The sequence below is a fragment of the Aulonocara sp. 'chitande type north' Nkhata Bay genome, linkage group LG1, assembly GCF_057382095.1.
Source record: "Aulonocara sp. 'chitande type north' Nkhata Bay isolate Kocher_YH1m ecotype deep benthic linkage group LG1, A_spYH_male_GT1.1, whole genome shotgun sequence".
NCBI classification, from domain to species: domain Eukaryota; kingdom Metazoa; phylum Chordata; class Actinopteri; order Cichliformes; family Cichlidae; genus Aulonocara; species Aulonocara sp. 'chitande type north' Nkhata Bay.
In genome coordinates this window covers 14,654,377-14,676,478 of record NC_141344.1, presented here as the reverse complement: position 1 = coordinate 14,676,478, position 22,102 = coordinate 14,654,377, and the positions used below count along the sequence as shown (strand labels likewise).

The following is a 22,102-nucleotide window of genomic DNA, read 5'->3' as shown; positions in this document are numbered from 1 at the left end:
GAAACAGATCAACAGATGGGGAGGGAAAAAAGAGACACAGGCAGAGAGAAACCCAGGTTAGAGGGCTTTGTTTTACACTGAGCCTTAGAGCCAATACAAAGCTCTCTGGATTTACAAAAGGCAGTTCCAGTTCAGTGTGTATTTCTGTGTGTGTGTGTGTGTGCATTTGTGTGTGTGTGAGTTGGTTTAAGTTGACTCTCATGTGTCTTGAATGACACAGCCCTGAAGCTTTGCCACTAGGTAAGTGTTTCATGTACAAAATGTGTGTCATTTATTCTACTGTATTATTAATTTTGAAACAGGCATTAACATTATAATGCAATTGTTATTTACTTAAAATAAACAATGTATTCTTAATTGCAAAGCTATAAGCAATTTTTTTCTCTTGGCAGTGAGACCTTCTATGATGCATGGTATGTAGACAGTGATACTGCTGCAGAATGCTAAGGGTTACGTTGGGAGTGACCAGGATGGACAAGAGAAAATCACAGAGAAGAGTTATAGATAAAGTGAAAGAGTACAAGAAGAGAGTTGGTGTGACAGAAGAACAAGGAATAATGTAAAATGGATAAAAAGCAGAAAAGTAAGTATTACACATTAGATGAGATTACCATACGAGTGTGTATATTTGTGGTCATACCATTAGGCTCACTGGGGGGCTCCCAAGAAGCATGCAGAGTATGAGGTCCTATGGCAGTGATTCTAGGAGGGGGCTGGTTTTGTGGGGGGGCAGAGGCTGTCAGAAGAGACAGTGGTGGGCTAGAAGTGCATCCCCCAGAAGAACACGCCTGTTGAAAAGGTTAAACAGTTTTCATTGTTATTTTTTAGTCTGTAAATAATGTAAATATGTAAATATAAATATTTTTAAAAAGTAGTTCAAGCTTACTTTCTATATTATTTTAAAGCTATAGCTACCATCAGCCACAACATTAAAAACACAGATGGGTGAACAACTGTGATGGTTCTGGGAAAGAGTACGGTATATTTAAATAGCAAGCCTTGTGTGGTGGTCCGTAAATGCAGTGTGTAGTAACTACCATGGTGCTCCAACTGATGAACCAGTGACTGTGTCACTGGCATAGAAGTCCCATTGATTCACGTGTGAAGTAAAGGCTGACATAAGTGGTTCAATCTCACAGAGGAACTGCACAAATGACAGAAACCCTTAATACTGGCTAAGACAGAATGGTGTCAGAACGCTGTCCCACTGAAAGCACCATTACAGGCATGTAAGTATCTTGAAAGAATAATGGAAATGGAAGAAGGTAGCAAAATCGGGGGCCGGTTTCACAATAATAACTGGTTTCTAAGGTTACACCTGTTTCTTGTTTAGTTTAATGCAGACTGCTTCACAAAAACTGATTAACCAGTGACACTCAACATAAAAAGGGAAAAAGGTGCTCCTATTTGAGAGCAAAGAAATGTGAAGCAGATGTAGCAGAGAGCTGCCCCTCCCTGAGCCTGGTTCGGCGGGAGGTGTCTTCCTGTCAAAAGGGAGGTTTTCCCTCCCACTATCGCCAAAGCGCTTGCTCATAGGGGGTAAAATGGGGTTTTCTCTGTTTTCTTTGTATTATTGTACGGTCTTTACATTACAATGTAAAGTGCCTTGAGACAACTGTTGTTGTGATTTGGCACTATTTAAATAAAACTGAATTGAATTGAAAAGTTTTCAAAGGTTTTGTAAAACCAATCCCTAATGACTGGATTCTATGAATACCCCTTCTTGGAAATGTTGTTTTCTGATTGTTTTTTACAGCAGGGTAATAAAATAGGACAAGACAAAGAGTTCAAGGAGTCTAATCATTGGGTGCCTCAACTCCAAAGTTACAGGACCAGTTGCCTGATACAATGGGACATATGGGATTGCATCACAGTTTAGACCTTTTTTGGGAACATGAGGAGGACCTACACCACATTAGTCAGGTGGTTGTAACATTGTCGCTGATTAATACATATCTTTGTACTCAGTTGTGCCATAAACAGTGGACATTTGTCATACCTACCTCTAGTATTACAGTATATTGGGTGAAGGGCTTTAAACCACTTGACACAGCTTCTGTAGATAAGCCTGTGTAGTGAATGGCAGGCTCTGCTTCACTGGATGACTCCATGGAGGATAACACAAACCTATGTGTGACAACAACAGTAATAAGTATTTCTTTTTGTCTGTATTTCTTCATTGCTCACAATCACTCAACATCTTTCAGTTAAAACTAGTGCTGGAACATCACAGAGGCCTACAGGATAAGATGCATACCACGTAAACTGTACGGTCACTGGTTCAAAATAAAGACAGTGATTTAAAGCTATGGAAGCAGGCTGCTGGTGCAAATCACATCCCAGTTTCTTCTACCACATTTGTGACAGCTGAAAATGGTTTGTGCATTTAAAGACTCATATGTTTCTTTTCCATCCTAAGCGGTATGCCTCTAAGTCTTTAACCACACCTCCCTCTTTTCCCCTTTTTACTTACCTCTCCACTGGGCCTGTATCATTTCGTGGTGTGCTCCAGTTAAAGCTAGCACTAGTTGGACCTGGTCTTCCCACAAGATTTAAATGGAGCTGGTCTGCTTCAGGTGGTGCACCTAAAGTTCGATATGAAGCTGATGCACTTGTTGTCGCACCAGCTACATTAGCTGTTAGAAGCCAGTAAGAGTAGTTGGTGAAGGGAGACAGACTAATGTCTTCAAAAGATTCAGGGCCTTAAAATGGAAAGAACAAAGGAATAGGTAGGAAATTAATTTAGGGAGGAGAAAGACCAAAGAATATTTACATGTGTGTGATACGCTGTGTCGATACATACTAAAAGGATAGCGACTTTGGACAGTATGCACTGACTGTCCATCCCTAATGAGTGTGTAGTTGAGTATGTGAGAGTTTGGGGAGTCCGGTGGATGCCAAGAAAGACGAATAGATGAGTAACTGAGTGCATCACCTACTGGTGCAGGCTGCTGGGAGGGTGCTGCCCAGGAAGAGACAAAAACAAGTATATAAATAAACACACAAAATACAAATTAAAACTTAGAAAAAGTACTATGTTAACTTTCACACTGATGTACTGAGGATTACTGGCTGATTACTGGCATGTTGGTGCTCTGATGTGTGTGTTTATTAACACGTAAAACAGACCTTTAGTGCAGCCAAAGTGGTTCCCAGGATCGAAATGACTTGCCCCAAGTTGACATAAATCACATTTATCTCCAGTTACCAACAGCTTACATGCACAGATCCCTGTGTCCGGATGGCACGAACCATTGATGCTCCCCACTGGATCACATGCACAAGGATGGCATCTGTTTATTAAAAAGAGAAGAAAAACAAAGAAATCTCACTTTCTTTTATAACTAAAAAGATATGGTTCACAGTAACATGCAAAGACAAAAAAAATCAATACACAACATAACCACTGGCATAAAAAACCTCTTGATCATTAAAATGATTTTAAGTGACATAATAAAATTCACACTCTGTAGTTTGATAACTGCACAGTAGGAAAAAAAATGTAATTTTGTTAATACTATTGACCGGGTGTGTTTCTGTATTGGGGTGGGGTACAAAAGAAAGCAAAGTGCATTGTTAAATCTAGCTGCAAAAGTTTGCTCAAAGACAACTGGGCATGTGTGAGAATGAAAGGTGGTGGATCTTTTCCCTAACACTGTGAGCGAGACTCTCACTGCCATCTAGCCCACCCACCACCTTATATAGTAGCTGTGAAGCTAACTTTGCCAAAAAAGCTGCATTTCTCCTCAAGTTGTCGAAGTGTGAGCGCTTGTGACTATATGTTCGTGTGTGTCTGGCGGTGCATGTGTCTGGGTCAGCAGTGTGGTGTTACCCTCACAGGGGATGGGAAGTGGGTGATCATCCGGCCAGCTACCTCACACCTCAGACCGCGCGCACACACACACACACACACACACACACACACACACACACACACACACACTTACAATAGTCTGCTTGCAGGAGGATTTTAGGCACACACACATGCACAGCGCTCCAGCAGAGTAAAACTGTACAAACCATGTTACTGTCACACACATACAGACATTATCCATGTGTGCTTTTTTTTTTTTATTCTACAGCATATTGTACTCATATGTTCTCAGTTGCTCTCCCTCTGTTGACCCCCCCCCCAAAACTACACACACACGCATGCACGCACGCACGCACGCACGCACGCACGCACAACACTGCACCTTCTTTATTGCTGTGTGAAAAGCCACAGCTTCATAACGAGCCGCAAATTTGTCCTGTCAACTGGTGCTCCCACAAACACACACGGAGGCACAAATACACACACATACAAATGCCATAGTGACTCGACCTTCACTCCATTCCCAAGGAGAAAGAAAACGCCAACATCACACCCAGTCTTTCTTTTTTCATCAGCCTTCAAAGTACCAGATGTGTGCGTTACTGAGAGAGAGAGGATTTAAGAGTACCGGCATATAACATATATCATTCAACCAGATTTTTAACACAGTAAGGTGTTTGTGTAAAAAATAAATAACAGAATAGCAAAAAGAAGTACAATTTATTTAATTTTTGAGAAAATGTTCCAGCAACATGCACAATGTCATTGAGACATTTGTTTACTTTTATGCAACCAGTCTCAAACATGAGACAGGTACATAGGCAGTACCAAAAAAATTTATGGTACCAAATATCTTCGCATCACCATGAGATTTCTGCATTTACATATAGTACTTTGCAAAAACCTTGAGCTATACCTAATTTTTTAGTCATTTCTTTAAAGGGGCCTGATTTTTTTGACCATTTAAATTTTTTTCTAGTGCTTTTCAGCAATAGGTTTGCAAACTTTCTGGAGATTTTCCTCTGGATTGTTTCAGTAGAATGTTTTGCAGTTTGTTAAGCCACTATATACTGACCTATGAATCAATAATAAGTTATAAGTTATATTTAACGTTATAACGCCAATTCCATTTTTTTCCACAGTTTTTCAGGGACCAATTTTCAGCAAAAAAGTTGTGTATACAGGTTACACGGCAAGTTCAGACCCTGGTAATTCTGAATTTCGTTTTTTGTTTTGGGTTTTTTGCAACCCCGTGTAACTGCCTTAAATTAGGAAAGAGGTACAACAGTGAGTGTCTGCAGCCATCTGTGAAACACAGTGGAAGCTCTGTGATGCTGTGGAGCTACATTTCAGTCTGGGGTGTTGTGGATATTAATAAAGTGGATGGAATTACAAACACAAAAAAATACGGTCAGATTCTGAAACCACGTGGATTCATTTTTGAGCATGATGATGATCCTTTTGCCTCCCCTGAGCCTGGACTTACTCAACAGCTGGAATCAACATTATTCAAGTAGTGTGCCATAATCCTGACAGAGAATGGAACAAAAGGTAGTGAACATCTAAACAAGAGTTTTGGATTGTTCTTTAAGAATCAAGGGGAACTATTTCTGAAGACTACTTCAAAAAAAAAAAAAATCCAAGAAGTCTTGCTTAAGAGCATCCATATTTAAACACATGTAAAAATACATGTGTTACTTGATATTTATCAAGTGGAGAGACCAGCAGAAGATTAACGAGTAATAACTCATGACTTGGCTAGTCTTTTTTTTCTCTACAAGTGTGATACGGAAAAAAAACAAACAACCAGCAACCAAACAACACCAGTTTAAATGATAATTCTGGATTTTGTTCATTAATGCCGTTTGCAAAATCTGTCTGAGCATCTCTGATTTTCTTTTCGCATCGCTGATATTACCCACTCAACTCACATCACCAACCCTGCTTTTCTCTCTTATGTTTTATTAGTCAAGTCTTTTCTTCCATGTGATTTTCTTTTCAAGTGTCCTTGCAAAGTAAACTCTATTACTGTTGCTTTTCCTCCCTCCATCGTCCGATCCCTCTCTACTGTGAGGAGATCTCAGCCACAGCCTGATCTCATCCTTTAATGTTTTAACACTGGAGAATACAGCAATCAGGCAAGGTCAGCTAACACACACACAAACACATACATACTGGATCACTAGTCAAACAGTTTGCGCACCATCTATCTGCTGTGACACCCTGTCGAGAGGACCGGATGTGCATGTGCGTACCACCATCACATGGAGGTTAAGTGTAAAGTAACATTTGTGTATAAGTGTTTGAGGTGTGTGTGTGTGTGTGTGTGTGTGTGTGTGTGTGTGTGTGTGTGTGCAAGACAGCCCGCAGGTAGAGACATGAGCGGTAAAGGTCAAAGCAGCTCTTAACTCATGTAAGTCATATGTCTGCCTAGCAATCTGTAAACTGTCTTCACAGACACTGCATCTGCTGTTGTGTTTGAATTTGTGCATGAGATGTGTGTGTTTATACAAGTGGTGCAATTAATAGAAACAAACTTATACTTACGTGCCCAGACCAGGGTTGAATCCAAAAAACATCTCACGACACTGGTCACAACGTCGGCCTCCCACTGAGGGATGGGCACACACACACTGTCCAGTCTGGCTTTCACAACTGCGATGCAAAGCTCCAATGGGGTGGCAGTCACATTCCAAACATGTATCCTGATCCGGAGAAAAGTAGTAGCCTGCGAAAAGATAAGTATAACATAAAGTAATGAGCATGCAATTAATTATACACTGCAGTCTTTTGATATGAGTCTGACAGCTCAAGGGTCATTTCCTTAATAAGAATAATAAACAAAACTGAGAATAAGAAACTTCATTTATCCTAAAAGTTTGTTGAGACTTACAGCAGTCAAGATATAACTCATTGATACAATAACTAAAAGACCAAAATAGATAAAGGTAAAAAAATTATACTAAAAAAGGAAACGTATTTAAACACAACAAAGTGGAACAAAGCGCGAAATACATGCAGTGGACCAGTGTGTCTATTACATGCTTTCCTGTGATATCTGTGCAGGCTTACCTGTTGTTCCTAGAATATTTAAAAGGCAGAGCCTTAAGTTTTCAGGCCCCTCTTCAATGGAACCAGCTTCCAGTTCTCTCTACTTTTAAGATCAGGCTTAAAACTTTCATTTTTGCTAAAGCATATAGTTAGAGCTGGATCAGATGACCCTGAATCCTCCCTTAGTTATGTTGCAATAGGTGTAGGCTGCTGGGGGATTCCCATGATTCACTGAGTATTTCTTCTTCAGTCACCCTTCTCACTTACTATGTGTTAATAGACCTCTCTGCATTGAATCATACTTGTTATTAATCTCTGGCTCCACAGCATGCCTTTTATCCCGTCTTCCTTCTCTCTTCCCAACCTGTCGTTGAAGATGGCCCCGCCCCTCCCTGAGCCTGGTTCTGCCGGAGGTTTCCTCCTGTTAAAAGGGAGTTTTTCCTTCCCACAGTTACCAAAGTGCTTGCTCATAAGGCGTCATATGATTGTTAGTTTTCTTTCAGTATGTATTATTGTAGGGTCTACCTTAAAATATAAAGCACCTTGAGGTGACTGTTGTTGTGATTTTTGTGCTGTATAAATAAAATTGAATTGAATTGAATATTGGGTTGAAATATGATACAATGTAGAGGTTAAATCTAAAATGAATGCAGTTATTGTGGTATGAGATGGCAAAGATTTTCTGGATTTGTCCTATTGGCGGTGTAATTGAACGCATCCCTGTTGATATTATTTTTCAAACATTTCATATTCCTCATGATGATTGCCTTAACAGCTCCTGTGCTGGAACCCCAGTCGGTCCCTAGGCGGTATAATAGTCCATGGACTCAGCTATTGATCAGCTATTCAGCTACTGCTGCCACAAATGTAATGTAAACAGAAATGTAAAAAAATATTTAGCTTCTTTATTCTTTGCTTAATTTTCTTTTTACTTTTTTGAAAATCCACATGATAATGCTTGATGTTTTATAAAACATCATCAACATTTGTCATTCTAAGACCAGGATCTGCTATTGGAAGATTTAACTTCAAGCATTCATGTTATATTGCATCGAAAATAATTAATCCAGACCTTTATCGCCTTTTATTTGTTTCCCAAAAGTTTTTTGATAGAGAGATACTCCGGTGAGAAACAGAAACAGACAATGGTAGAAACCCTGTAAGAGCACAATTGTCTGTTGCATATGCCAAACAATGTCAACTGTGATTCATTTTTTTTTCAGAACTACACTAATGACATCAAAATTTCATTGATTTTGAGCACAACTGCTATCATTTTGAAATAACCACTTGGTGCCACTGCTAATAACTAAACTGAGCCACCGTTTGTCATTTATTTGTAATAATATTTAACACAAAACCAATAACTGTGTCTGAGGTTGCATTAAGCACTAAGGCTCCAAATCACAAATCAATTCAGTTTATTTTTCTCAAGGCCGGCCAGATGATAAACAAATTAGATATTCTATTTAGCCACTTGGGCAAGAAATACTGAATGGCTGCCATGAGTTGGCAGTTAAGGAAATTAAAACAGTCAGCTTGCAGGAATGGAAGCGGAAATGCATTGAAATATCAGCATGATCAGACATTATAGCACAATTATACATCTGTTTCCTTATACCCACAAAGAATGTGACAGCTTCTATCTTTATGTCTACTTTATTATCTATTTATTCATTATTTTTACACATTTTAATCAACACATCAATTCCCAACTTGTCATTGTAAAATGATATGAAGGCTCTTCTTCTTCACTGACACTATACGTAAACTGCAACCTCTTGTCCTGCAACACTAACCCAAACAGGTGCACAACTGAAGGATGCTTTTTCCTTCATTTTATTCGCTGTGATGCTTATGGTTGATTCCTGGCAGAGAGTGGCTGAAAAACGCAAAAGCTTTAGACCGGAAACACCCATCCCCCCTTTTCAAAATTCAGAGTCATTTTATTGGTGAACTTTTATGCTACAGTTATTTGTGAAAGTTTCTTATCATTTTTTCATCCCTTCTTTTGAACTCACCAGGTCGGCAGCTACTGCAGTCCTTTCCATAGCGTGTTGGGATACAAACACATTGACCTGTGGCACTGTCGCAGACTGACCCGCTGACTGTTCCTTTAGGGTGACACATACAGGGTACACAGCCGTGGGACAAGCCCTCTAATAGGACACAAAACAAAATCAGTAGGGCTGAATGAATTTGCACTTTTTAAATAATTTGTTAACAATTTTGTTTCATTTGAGTGTTTTATTATTGAGTGAAAAATAAATGTGTAACTAATCATGGATTTAAGTTGCAGTTTGGGGTTCTCTTACTCTCAACGTCTAAAGTCTGGTTATAGTAGTTGTGAGCACAGTTGGTGCACTGCACTCCCTCTACTCCCTCCTTGCATGGGCACTGTCCGGTCTGCATATCACACACACCCCCTGAAACCGTTCCACTGATGTCACACACACACGGCAGACAGCCCAGAGAGTTTCGCTGCTCCAGGGTGTGAAAATTATGACGGCAAGAATCACAGCGACGGCCTTCAACATGTTCCTGAAGAAAGAAAGATGGAACAAATGTGGAAAGAAAAGATTTCATACTAAACTTGTAACTTAAAGTATCAGGATTGGACAAAAAATTTGCCAGGAGCCAAGGATTAAACCGGTCTGTCTGACCACACACACACACACACACACACACACACACACACTAGCAATAATGCATTATTTTCCTTTTTGTGCTTCTATCATTTAATCTATATTAGTATTATATTAATAATCAGAAGATCAAAGCAGAACATTTTACAACAGAAAATACTGAATTTTAACTCCAATTTGTGCTTTATTTCCATTTTTATGGAAGTCAGTGTCTAAAACATTGTAAAAATGTCATACATGCCTTACACACACACTGCCCTGTGTAAGGATCACAGTCTGTCCCGGGTACTGTCCCCTCCTGTGAGCAGTCGCAGGGGGCACAAGATCCTTCCAGGTTCAAACCAAACAGGCCTCTACCGCATGAGTCACATCGCAGGCCACCGACGCCAGGTTTGCACTCACACTGGCCCCCCTCAGGTTCACAGAATGGACTGAGGGAACCCAGAGGGTCACAGTCACATGGCATGCAGCCGTCTGGGTGGGAAAGGTTCCAATAACCAAACTCACAGCGGTCACATGAAAGGCCTGCGATGAAAACAGGAGTGAGAAAGGGAGATAAAGAAAGAAAAATGGGAAACAAGAAAAAAAATTGATGATCGCTTGTTCACCAACTAGCAGTTAGCACTCCTCTGTTTGCAGACCTTTGTATGAGAGAGTAAGTGTATGTGTCTGTCTAAGCGAGAGAGAGCAAGAGAAATGGTGGGTGAGTGTATAAAACTGCCATCATTAGGGCCAGGCCCTCTACATATGATGGATCACTTACCTAAGGCCAAACACTTAATTTTACTGAGCAGAAAATAAATAAATTAAGCAACTACAAGAAAAGAATGAAGGGGGGAAAAATAGGAAATGGAAGGATGGATATGAAAAATAATTTTAAAAATATGATCTTTTGTAAAACAGGAAAAGTTGAGTTATCTTTAAAGGCCAAAAAGAGCTATAGAGTAACATATGCAAAATTAACATTTCAGTTTAGTTATTAGTCTTAATTAACTTTCAACTTGATTAGGTCAGCATTTCATTACACCATTATTAAATATTACTCCTTTCACTCTTTTGCAGTTTATTACTGCATATAATAATTACAAATACTAGTAAACACAAAGTCCATACATTTGCATGTTTTTATAGAAAAAACAATCTTAGGCTATACGACTAGTTAAACTATGCAGTGTGTGCATGCAGGGCGTATTTGAATACGCCATACGTATTCCATGACAGGCAATCTGTCCCTAAATGGATGCTCGGGGGCAAAGCAGTCACCATAGCCGTTTATAAGGGAGCGGGTGTTCATATGTGGGTGAGTATGAAAGTGTGTGCGCACACACACATTAATAATAACATACCTGTACATCTGTGTTAATGTGTGTGCGTGTGTGGGGCCTATTCTGTGTGGGGTAGACACTTGGCATTTCCCCTGGTCTGCCCATTTTAATGATTTTATAGATATGAATATATCTCTCTCCATATATCATATTTTACAGTAGTGAAATGAAGATATGTGTCAGTGTGTGTAGAGTACAAATGTCCAACTGAGTGTATTAGCAGGTAAATATGCAGGCTGGCAGACTGATGGTTAGAAACCTAACAATGATTTGATATATTGTACTCAAGGTAGATTTCCCCCCAAAAATGATATAATTTATAACGAATCATACACTTACAACAAAAACATCACTTACAAAGTGTTCTCTTTTAGAGCAGTGACCTGACCAACTCACCATTTACGAATCATATTTTCGCAATTAGACTTTTGATAAACAAACAGAAAAAAGGGGGGCAAAAAGAGATCAATAAAAGGGACCGAAAAGTGAGAACATTAGAGAACAGCCTGTGTTAGAAGATATTAGATCAGAACAGAAAGGATGTAATTTTGTTCTGAGGTGTCCACGTGTGCATATGTGTGTGTGTGTTGTTCGGGACATGGCCAGCCCTTTTATCAGTAGCCAGCTGGTTAACAGGCTCATGCATCACCATTTCAAACACTATTATGTACACACTGCACTCTGGCACCTTGTTATGAGTGTGCATGTGTTTCTGCATGTGTGTATCTGAGTCTCCGTGCACACATTTCAATTCCGTCCTTCTGAAGCTTGCCTGCCATTGCTCTACTCAAAGTATCAGCTTGGCGATAATAAATTGCCATAATCAAATCTCATTTCTGAAAAATACCTGTGGGAGCAACCAAACAAACAAGGACAGAAAAAAAACCTAAATGGGTCTTGTAAGAAGGAGTGTGAAAAATACAAGGGGCTGCAGCAGTTTGTTTTAATCAACTTGGCATTGAATTAGAGATTTAAATACCAGCTTAGTCCTTGATGGGTTGCGTGTGTACACACACACACACACACACACACACACACACACACACACACACACACACACACACACACACACACACACACACACACACACACACACACACACACACACACACACACACAAAGAAACTCTTACAATTTACAATACATAGCTAAGCAAAGACAAAAGTGCATGAACACATTCATACATTTTTTTTTAAACATACACATAAACACAAACAAACACACACTTATACACATGCCCGCACTCACACACGCAATGTGGACCCTTGATAGCAAGGCTTAGCAATAACCACGATGCGTTGAGTTGAGGAGCGTTGGCCGGTTTTGCATTTCATATGAGCCTGGTCTTCAAAGACACACAGGGGAGAGAGTGAAACCATTTATCACAAAGAGAAGCACGACGGCTGGAAGCACCGCCAGCAGAAAAGCCTGTTTATTTTGGCTGCCACAACAGTTTGGGATATGAGTGTGTGTGTGTGTGTGTTCATCAGTGTGCATGTTTTTCATCTGGACCCAGTATCCCCACTTTTTTTGCTTTTGCGTACACCTCAATGAGCACTCCTATGTACGCTGCTACTGGACAATTAAATAACCATTGGAATAACAAAAACTCAAAAAGTTATTAACAAAAAGTTATTAAGGAGATTTTGTGAAAAAAAAATTTTTTTTTTAGCCGATGTGATTTGCTGTTGTGTTAACATACCAAGGTCAAATGATAGCTGATCTTACCCTTTTCAGCGTATTATCTTAACTCAACATTCAACTTCAATGCTTGACTTTCAGGAAAAGGATCTAGGAATCTAGGAAGATGCCTAAAAAACTCATGTTTTACACCTACATATAAAGAGTGCTGTTGAAAGAAGCAGCTCCAACAGTCTCCTTTGACAGATGCACACACAAACAACTTTAAACGCAAGATTTTGATTTCTTTCAAAAACAAGACCTTCACCATTTACACCTGTAAAAACTAAGCTTTCTTCAGTGGTTTGAGATCTTTTTACCTGTGACATGGGGTTTACAATGGCACTGTCCTGTGTAACGGTTGCAGCTGGAAACTGCCCCTGTAGAGGTTCTCATGACACCCATGCCATTGCAGTTACAGGAACTGCAACCATTTGGATTTGAGGCTGTGAGACCAAACCAACCAGGCAAACAGTCTGCACACTGACGGCCTGTTACTGCAGCTTTACAGTGACACTGACCTCCTATCTGAAAGTGACAAATGGAGAAAGAGGGAAAGATTTTAATCATAGATTAACGTGGTAAAGCGGTATTTTACTTTCTTCTTCTTTTCTAATTTTTCTAATAAAAATGTGAATATAAAATAATAAAATGTAAGTATTCTGAGATTATAAACGTGAAAGTTACGCATTTCAAAACAGAGTCAAAGAACCATATCTCTTCACTTTGCACAGACGGATCATGGTTGAAGTGAATTTGTCCATTGCGTTGTATTTGCTGACGCTTAAAAGGTATCACCAATAGCATGCTATTTCCTTAACAGCAATCATAATAGGTGTTGCAATGTTTATTGTAAAATTACTACTTCAAAGAGTGTATTTATAATTACAATAGTCTTAATATACACATCCTGTATTGATTATTAAGATCGTTCTATATTGAATGTAATGGTGTCTACCTGCACACAGTCCATTCTGCCGTTGACCGTTCCAGCAGTGTAACAGTCACAAGGCTGGCACACATCAACTGAAGTGGGATCACAGTCCTCGAGCCTGAAAAACCCACTTATACACTGCTCACAGTTCTTACCTGATAGGAAACATGGAGAAACAAGGCGATAAAGGGTGAAAAAAAGTCAATAGATAGAAATCACACAGAGCACAAAAGAGATACCTCTGCTGAAAATGTCCAGTTTAACCATAATTGTTTAAATGGTAAGATGCTTTTTAGCCTGACGAAAAAATATAACTACTGCATGATTGAATTTACACATAGGAGGGATTTGAGGCTATAAGTCCGAACCAAAAGGGATAAGAACGATTAAATTTACCAGTGTCTTTACGTTTATTAGTATCTATAAGGACAAAAACAAAGTGGAATTTAAGACAGCCCATGCAAATTAGTAAAATGCATCGACATGAAGAAAACACAGTGAAATGACCTCAGTAAACAAATTCCAGATGACTTCTCAGTATTAATCAATAGTTTTAGGTATTGAATACAACATTAATTTCCTTTTATTTATTATTTATTTATTTTTCAAGAGAATAAAGCAGAGTATGCTTTAGGTTATCACTGGAGTCATCTGATTATACAACTCTAATGTAACAAAAGACACGAGAGTTAGATTGTTTTACTGTTACAACAAATTGTGGGTTACTCATTTACACTCGCCTTAGCTCTGCTCAGATTAGGCTATGTAATTAAACAACATCAACATAATGCACTTGAAGGGTGTTTCTACAATCTTTTCCTCACTTTTTAAATCTACTATGGGCATGGGAAAGTCATTTTCCCAAGGGGCCACGTTAGAAACTGGGACTCGTGGAGGACCACACCAATAATCTTATAAAGAGATGTAAAGAGATAAATATTGAGAAGAACTGAGTTCAACTTATTGCAGTGGCCCTTCACAACACTCAGAGTGTCTTATCTCATCTTTTGGTAAAATTAACTGGGTTTTCAATATCTGCATTTGTAAATGTTTCATTGATTCGTTTATATTGGAGAGAAGACTGGGAGAAAGACCTGTGGTAGACATGCACCAAACAGCATTGGGGTGGATTCAAACCTAGGCCTCTGCATTAGCCATATAGCATATAATTTGCCTTTGCTAAATCTGTACCTGTGGTGTTGTGCATGCAGTTGTCGCAGACACCTCCTCCTCCTCGATAATGCTCATCTGGATGGTCATCAGCTAAGGCATCATAATGACAGGAGAGGGCGTGGCTGTGACACTGACAAGGTCGGCAGTTCATAGGTTGGAGCTGATCACCTGACCTGAATGGCTTGTCATTGTAGAGTGGTGCACAGCTTTCGCACTGTGAAAAACAATTACATTGCGTAAATATATATGGATGTACATTTTTTATTTGTGTACGGTGACATACTTTAAACTGTACATATAAGTAATATAATACATTTAATATCATACCCATGTAAAAAAATTATTTATTAACAGAAACTTAAAACCTACACAGCTGTCATAGCGTGAAAATACAAAATACATAAAACAAACTAAAACAAAACAAAACTGTACAGAAAAATCATCCCAGAAAAGAAATGTTTGCTTTTATAAAACAAAGAGTGATATCAGGATGGTAAAAACTGGAGAAATAAATGAGCAAGTGGAGAAAATGTAAAAAAACTGTAAAATCGAAGGCCCACTGAAATTTTAAATCTAACGAGAGAAGAATAATACACATAATGGCACATAATACTGATGTATTCTCTGCTATATTAGAAATAAAAACACTACATTCAACCACACACACACACGCAGAGAGCATAGGGAAATCACTGCTACTAATGAGGAATGACTTGTAACTGCCAGCGCTCTCTCAGAGTCCCACTTTCATGTCAAAATAAACATACCAAGGTGTGTGTGGTTGTATGTGTGTGTGTGTGTGTGTGTGTGTGTGATAAAAAATGCATTTTTTTGTAGCAGAGTGCAGCAGAGGCGAGAAGCAGCAAGTACAAGCCCTTTGATTTTGTTCAGCAGTCAGTACAAATTATAGTGGACAAGGGGGGCTTCAAATGGTGGGATTAAAAATGTATTAAAAAACACAGGAGTTCCTCCCATGTGTGACACATGCAGACCTGCACTGGTCCTATTATGTATGACACACAGAGGAGGAGGGAAGCCAGGGGAAGCGAGAGGGAGGGGGAGAGAGTAGATCAAAATGGGGAAAGAGGTTCCTATTTCGTGCTGCATGCGAGAGAACGGAGTACAAGTAAAAAGGAACCGAAAAACTGATGGAAACAGAAGAGGAAGCAAAGGCCAGAAATAATCCATAAGCAGGGGACAATGTGGGGCACAAAAGGAGACAAAAAACAAAAAGCAATGGATACATGAATAAAATTAATGCCAGCATAATTACAACATGCACAAGGTCCGCACAAGGATCCACTTATCAAAAAAGTGCTTTGTAGTTCTGCTGTGGTCTGCACCCTTGCAGTTTGGTATTTTTATATTTAGTCATTAAATTTTTAGATTACATCTAACAATTAAAACAAATAAATGTTTGCAGTCAGCATCAAGAGGACTGCTGACTGCTTGATTGGCTGATTATTAGCACAACTTAGTGAAACAGCAAGAAAATTCTCTTGAAATGCGATGTATGCATTCAAGCATCAACACAGAAACAACAAGAGACAAAAAGAAACAAGTCTACAAAGACACACACAGAGACACAACTACACACAGGCAGGGGCACGTCTTGGGACACATAATTCCACAGGAGCACTGAGCTGTTTGCATGTTCCTGTTTGTTCTGTCACTCTGCCTGCTCATCTGTCTGCCATGCTGTTTGGCCTGAGGTCTATCTGATGTCTTACCTACAATAAGTTCCCTCCTGTACGTCTGTCCATGCTTTTTTTTCCTCTTTCTGCCCATCTGTCTGTGCTTTTCTGCCGGTCTATCAGCATCTCTATGCCCCAAATCGTTTCACATATCAAAGGTACTTTTCTTTCTGCACTCCAAATAGAAAAACCTCACTACATCTCACTCTTCGTCTTATCCGCTGGGGATAAGTCCAAGAGCGGGAGTTTTCCACTCTTCTATCACTCTTTCATTCCTCTTTTTGCCTCCTCTAGCTCTGTGTCTCCTCTATCTTCCCACACTTCCTTCCTTCATTTCCCCTCTATCTGAAAAACAAATCACTCTGTACATCTCTCCCTGCTTCCCACCTCTCCGATTCCTCTCTCCCTTCCCCCTGTCTCTACTGTCCCCCAACTGCTTGTTCTCATAGGCACAGTGAGTATGTGAGCAGGAAATATTACCATACCAAATGAAAGGGGGAGTTTTTCTTTCTTCTCTTTTCTTTTCATTCAACATTGCGTTACCTTCTCTCTCTCCCTGCCTGCTAATTAGTTGAGGGACTGGTGTTTGGCAGTTAAAAGAAGAGCGCAAACGCTCATTCTCTTCCTCATACAAAAGGTTTTGATGGCGCTCCATCATCTGCACACAGTACTCACAGCAAAAAAAAGAACAGCACATAAGTAAAACTGAGTTTAAGTTCCTTTAATTCTATTTGCTTTAATCTTCTGCACATAGTCGCTGCACTGTGAACCCAAAACAACAGAAAAAAGTTATTTACTAAGCTAATTTTTGAGTTTGGCATTTCTGTCAGTGACTCTTTAATGTCACTGTTTTTCTTTTTCAACAGTTTCATGACAGAACATTTATTCTTAATGCAAAAAGAAAAAACAGAGTTAAGCTAAGGGGTGCGCGTGTGTGAGTATGAATGAATGTGTGTGTTTTGGACTGTGAAGCCAAGGAGAGGATAACATCTTATTTTCACTCTTGAATGTTTGGACAAAACCTGCTGAGTGAGGAGACTACTCTAATGGATGTGTGGACATTTAGATGGCCTGTCATAGGCAACTGTGTATGTTTGTGTATGTATGTATGTATGTGTGTGTGTGTGTGTGTGTGTGTGTGTGTGTGTGTGTGTGTGTGTGTGTGTGTGTGTGTGTGTGTGTGTGTGTGTGTGTGTGTGTAGGCTAGTGTGTGTCTATATGTGTATGTGTAAAGCTGCTGGGACAACTCATCTTATCCTAAATGCCATGACCAATTTCACGCTCTCACTGGAAAGGTCGTGGCACTGGCTTGTGTATGTGTGAGCAAATTTGTGTGTACATATCCACGTTGTGTGTATCTAAAGTTAACCCAGTTAACCCCTGTGCAGGTGAAAATCTGCTGCTGAGGCACACTTGAGCCACAGAGATCCTGGACAATGCCACTTAATGTCACTAGCCATCAATATCTCTCAGACACATGGATAGAAACAGAAAAACATGTTCAATGTCCAATTCAGAGGGCACATATTATATATAAATACAAAACAATTTTACAGTTTCCAGGATGGCAACTTCTATTCTAATCACAGTTTTTCTACTACAAAAATTATGTTTGAGCATATCCTGCAACAGAACAATCTAGGTCGCAGGTTGATGATTGATTTCGTAATAATTTCATCACATCTATAGCTGTATGGCTTGAGAAAAGAGAAGAGCGCTGAGCTGTTAACCGATCACCACATAGGGATACATAGTTGGACCAGTGGCAGTGTAAGATGTCAATTGGCTTGGTATAGACAAATATATTATAGAGCATCTGGCAAAAAGCCTGATCCAAGACATCTTCAACATCCATCCAAAAAAGCAGAATTTCAACATCACACTGAGGGATGTTTTGGGGCTGTTCTAGTTGATGTGCCACTGCAACATTTTGTGGAAGTTTGGGACAGTGCTTAGATTCATTAGGATCAATTTTCATCTTGGGCATGAAACACTGCTCCAATGGATATTCAAGGGAAGAACATATGTACCTGTGTTTTGTGGACTTGGAAAACGTTTTTGACCTCATTTCTTGGGGTCTTATGTGAGGAGTGCTTAGGAAGAATTGGGTACTGGGCCCATTGCAATGGGGATATTTCAGTTCCTGTATATGTTCCGTAAGAAACTGGTTTGCGTCGCTGGACTCATTTCCAGTGGGTCTTGGACTCTGCCAGGGATGCTCCTATCCACTAAGTTATTACTTTTTATGGACAGAGTTTCTAGGTGCAGTGAAGAGGTGGACAGTGTCCAGTTTGGTTGCCTTAGGATCTTGTTTCTGCTTTTTGCAGATGATGTGTGTGTGTGTGTTTTTTAGATTCATCAATTGACATCTTGCACCTTTCATTGGGGCAATTTGCAGCTGAGTGTGAAATGGATAGGATGAGAATTAGCAGTTTCAAGTCTGAGGCCACAGTTCTCGGTCACAAAAGAGTAGAGTGTCCAATCTTGGTTTGGAATGAGAAGCTGCCCCAAGTGGAAGTATCTCTGAACTTTGTTCACAAGTGAGGATAGAAAGGAGCAGATACTGAGACAGAGAGGTGCAGAACCTGCAGTAATGCAGAAGGTCTTGATGGGTGGGCACAGGGAGGTCTAGGCGTCTCAACTCAGATTGCTGCCTCCAAATAAAATGGATAGATGCAAGGATGGATGAACTACTACTCTGCACTGTGATCACCTTTTACCAGGTCCTAACTGTATTCAAAAAATATGTAGAGGGGGGTAAAAACTAATTGTTAAAGAACATTTTCTTTAACTCTTCCAAGACACACACACATGCACACAGTCACAAAGTTAGTTCACTTGTCCTGAATCAAGTTCGATTTAACTTTCCCTCATGATTTCAGGTGCCAATAAAAGAGGACGGTTCAGACAAAATAAATGTGCAAAAATTGAATTTGGAGTTCAAGAACCATTAACTGACACAGGCATTTTGCAAGTTAAAACCGAGTAATCTGATGTACAATGCAGTATATGATATAACTTTCAGATGTGATGGAATCCATCAGTTATGTAGACAAACAGAGACAGAGTGACAGAATGAGAGATCAAGTCTGACACAGAGTGCACATAAGAAAGAATCAAAAGGAGAGTGCATGTGTGTCCGTTAGTGCGCACAAGTGTTTAAGTGTGTGTGTGTGAGATGGAGAAAGAGTTTAAGTGTGCTTTCTAAGGCCCGTGTTGATCATCTTGACACATGTCTGAGCATTTCTGTCACTTTAATGTCACTGTGGAAATTCTGCAGATTAGTACAACATCCGTCATGGTGCTAGCCCGATCCAAGTCAACAGAACGCATGCAATATTAAACGCTAATATTCCCCACAGCCTTTTATGCTCCAATATTACAGAGACAGAAGAAAGGCCCTGAATATTCACTCAGAGAGATGACATGGACAGGTTCGGGAAAAAAGAAAGTGCACACAGGCTCACACACAAAAAATGACTCTATAAAGACACGTGCACATATTACACACTAATGTATTTCACAGAAGTGTAGCTTCTGTAGAGATTAATTTACATAAAATATATCCATGCTTATTCCACTACATCTCTCCAACACAAAAGAAGTAATGTATGTACGAGAGAAAAGGAAAGAAGCAGCTTGGGAGGATGGATCAACCTGAGACAGGAAGAAAAAAAGGAGGAAATACAGAATGAAAAATGAAAAACAGAGCCAAATAGGAATGAATTAAATACTTAAAAAGTGAGGCAATAAAGAGTGAGAGGGAATAGAAAAAAACAGCTGAGTGAAATGAAGCGAAATACAAACAGAAAAAGAAAGAGAACTGATTAGAGATGCATGCTGAGGGAATGTAATTGTTCTAGTCGATTTGAGACATTATTTAAAGTGAGACCCGAGAGAGAAAGACAGAGTGTGTGAGAGAGGGAGCGATCGACAAAGAGAAGAGGGCGGAGGTGGGACAGGGACCTAAGAGTGGAACGACAAAATGGTGTATAAAATAGAGAAAAGGAGAAAAAAAAGGGGGAAATTTTTTGTCATAGTCTGAAGATTATGACTGAAGTTTAGTTTCTGTGTGTGTGTGTGTGTGTGTGTGTGTGTGTGTGTGTGTGTGTGTGTGTGTGTGTGTGTGTGTGTGTGTGTAGAGCACTTTCTGTGATAACCTTTATTTTAGTGTGAGGTTCATGTAAGAGTAAAATTATTAAATACATGCGTGTGTGTGTGTAGGAGGCTGTCTGTTATTTTTAACAGCTGCTAGCTGACAGCTGTGCGTCTCCATCAATGTACTCTGTTGCACATACACACATGCAGAGACACACACATGCAAAAACTAATGCACAGACACAGGTGTATGAATGATACATAAGTAGTGAATAATGCAGGCTGTCCTGTGCTACAGTGAGGTGAAGCCGTCATATCGAACATTTCACTGCAGACTACAAGGGGTTTTTCTTAGGGTGATGCCTACTACTACCTTACAAGTTGTATTAGCTTCCAGTCAAACTAACATCTGGTCACACAGTGATGGTTTAGGTCAAACTACTCCTTCTGTTACCAGTGTGTGAATACTCACAAGGTACTTTCGGTTTCACCTTAAATGATTGGCAACTATAACCAGAAACTCTACAGACTGCAAAAAAGACTCTACATTTTACTTAACAACTTATGTAGCAACTACCCAGCTAACTGCTGCAAGTAGCATTCCAGTAATTCACATACACATAAAACCATCTCTAAAATTTTATGAAAACAACTTTAGGCAGACTTTAGGTCCATTTGTTTTAGTGGATATAAATGAATACACAGTTTAATCAGTTTAATCATAATCACAGAAACTAAACTTCTGTCATAATCTTCAGACTATAATTATTGATAAAGGCAATTCTCCATTACATATGGTGATGAAATGAAAACGTTTCTAAATGAACTTAAATATCAAATGAGTTTTATCAATCATCACTATTAGCATTGTGGTCAGCATTTAAACAAGCTGGATTTCATTTCAGGCATGCATACTAACATTTGGATCTCATCTGTTCCTTTTCTACTTGTTATCCACTTTTGGTCTAATTTTCTGTCATGAAAATCATGAGTTGTTAAGCACTGACTGCTGACCGTTGCTGCCTGGTTTTGCATGATTCCAAAAACAAGATGCCTTACTCAACAATTTTCTGAGAAAGATGAAAAAGCTCAACAGTCCCTCCAAACCTCTTAAAAACCATTAGAATAAATATAATCAAGATGGAAAGAAAAGTGTTCAAATAAATACTTGTGCTACGGTAGGCGCGTGTGTGTGTGTGTGTGTGTGTGTGTGTGTGTGTGTGCGTGCTTACGTACATCTTTGTATAATTTATTAAAGAAGTTCTTTGTCATTAAGAAGGAAAGTGCTTAATTAGGACCACGAGGAGGTTTTCCCCCAGGGGATTCCTCTGTGATGAGTGTGTGTGTTTGTATGTGTGTATGTGTTTTTAAGTTTAAACATGATATGTGCTGTGTGCCTGGATCAAATGTAGATATTAATTATTGTGAAATCAAACCCATCCACAAATGTTGAGCCAAAATATGTAGGACTTGTCAACATGAAATTCTAATGACTTCACAATACACTATTTATAAAGCACTACCCACAAGATACTACTAAAAGAGTAGTTGTGATTTGTCATATAAGAGTTTGTTTGTTACTTACATTGTTCCCCTTTGTGTGGCTCTCTGGCAAACACAGGCATCTGTATAGTGTCACACTGGTATCACAATGATCTGCATGGCCGTGACACTCACACCTTCCCAAA

The 22,102-nt window shown here is 39.4% G+C and overlaps 1 protein-coding gene across 6 annotated transcripts in view; it reads right to left on the bottom strand.

Moving 5' to 3' along the window:
• The window catches only part of ush2a (Usher syndrome 2A (autosomal recessive, mild)), a 223,142-nt gene that overhangs the window by 155,491 nt on the left and 45,549 nt on the right, over positions 1-22,102 (bottom strand). For all 6 annotated transcript variants that reach the window (XM_086282620.1, XM_086282377.1, XM_086282304.1 and 3 more), the window contains 13 exons: positions 22,000-22,093; positions 14,641-14,836; positions 13,474-13,604; positions 12,836-13,043; positions 9,752-10,035; positions 9,181-9,406; positions 8,887-9,024; positions 6,362-6,542; positions 3,130-3,293; positions 2,804-2,962; positions 2,474-2,702; positions 2,004-2,127; positions 641-788 (listed from right to left, as the gene is read on the bottom strand). In XM_086282620.1, the coding sequence (XP_086138746.1) occupies positions 641-788; positions 2,004-2,127; positions 2,474-2,702; positions 2,804-2,962; positions 3,130-3,293; positions 6,362-6,542; positions 8,887-9,024; positions 9,181-9,406; positions 9,752-10,035; positions 12,836-13,043; positions 13,474-13,604; positions 14,641-14,836; positions 22,000-22,093 (2,282 nt within the window). The remainder of the gene's footprint in view (positions 1-640; positions 789-2,003; positions 2,128-2,473; positions 2,703-2,803; positions 2,963-3,129; positions 3,294-6,361; positions 6,543-8,886; positions 9,025-9,180; positions 9,407-9,751; positions 10,036-12,835; positions 13,044-13,473; positions 13,605-14,640; positions 14,837-21,999; positions 22,094-22,102) is intronic.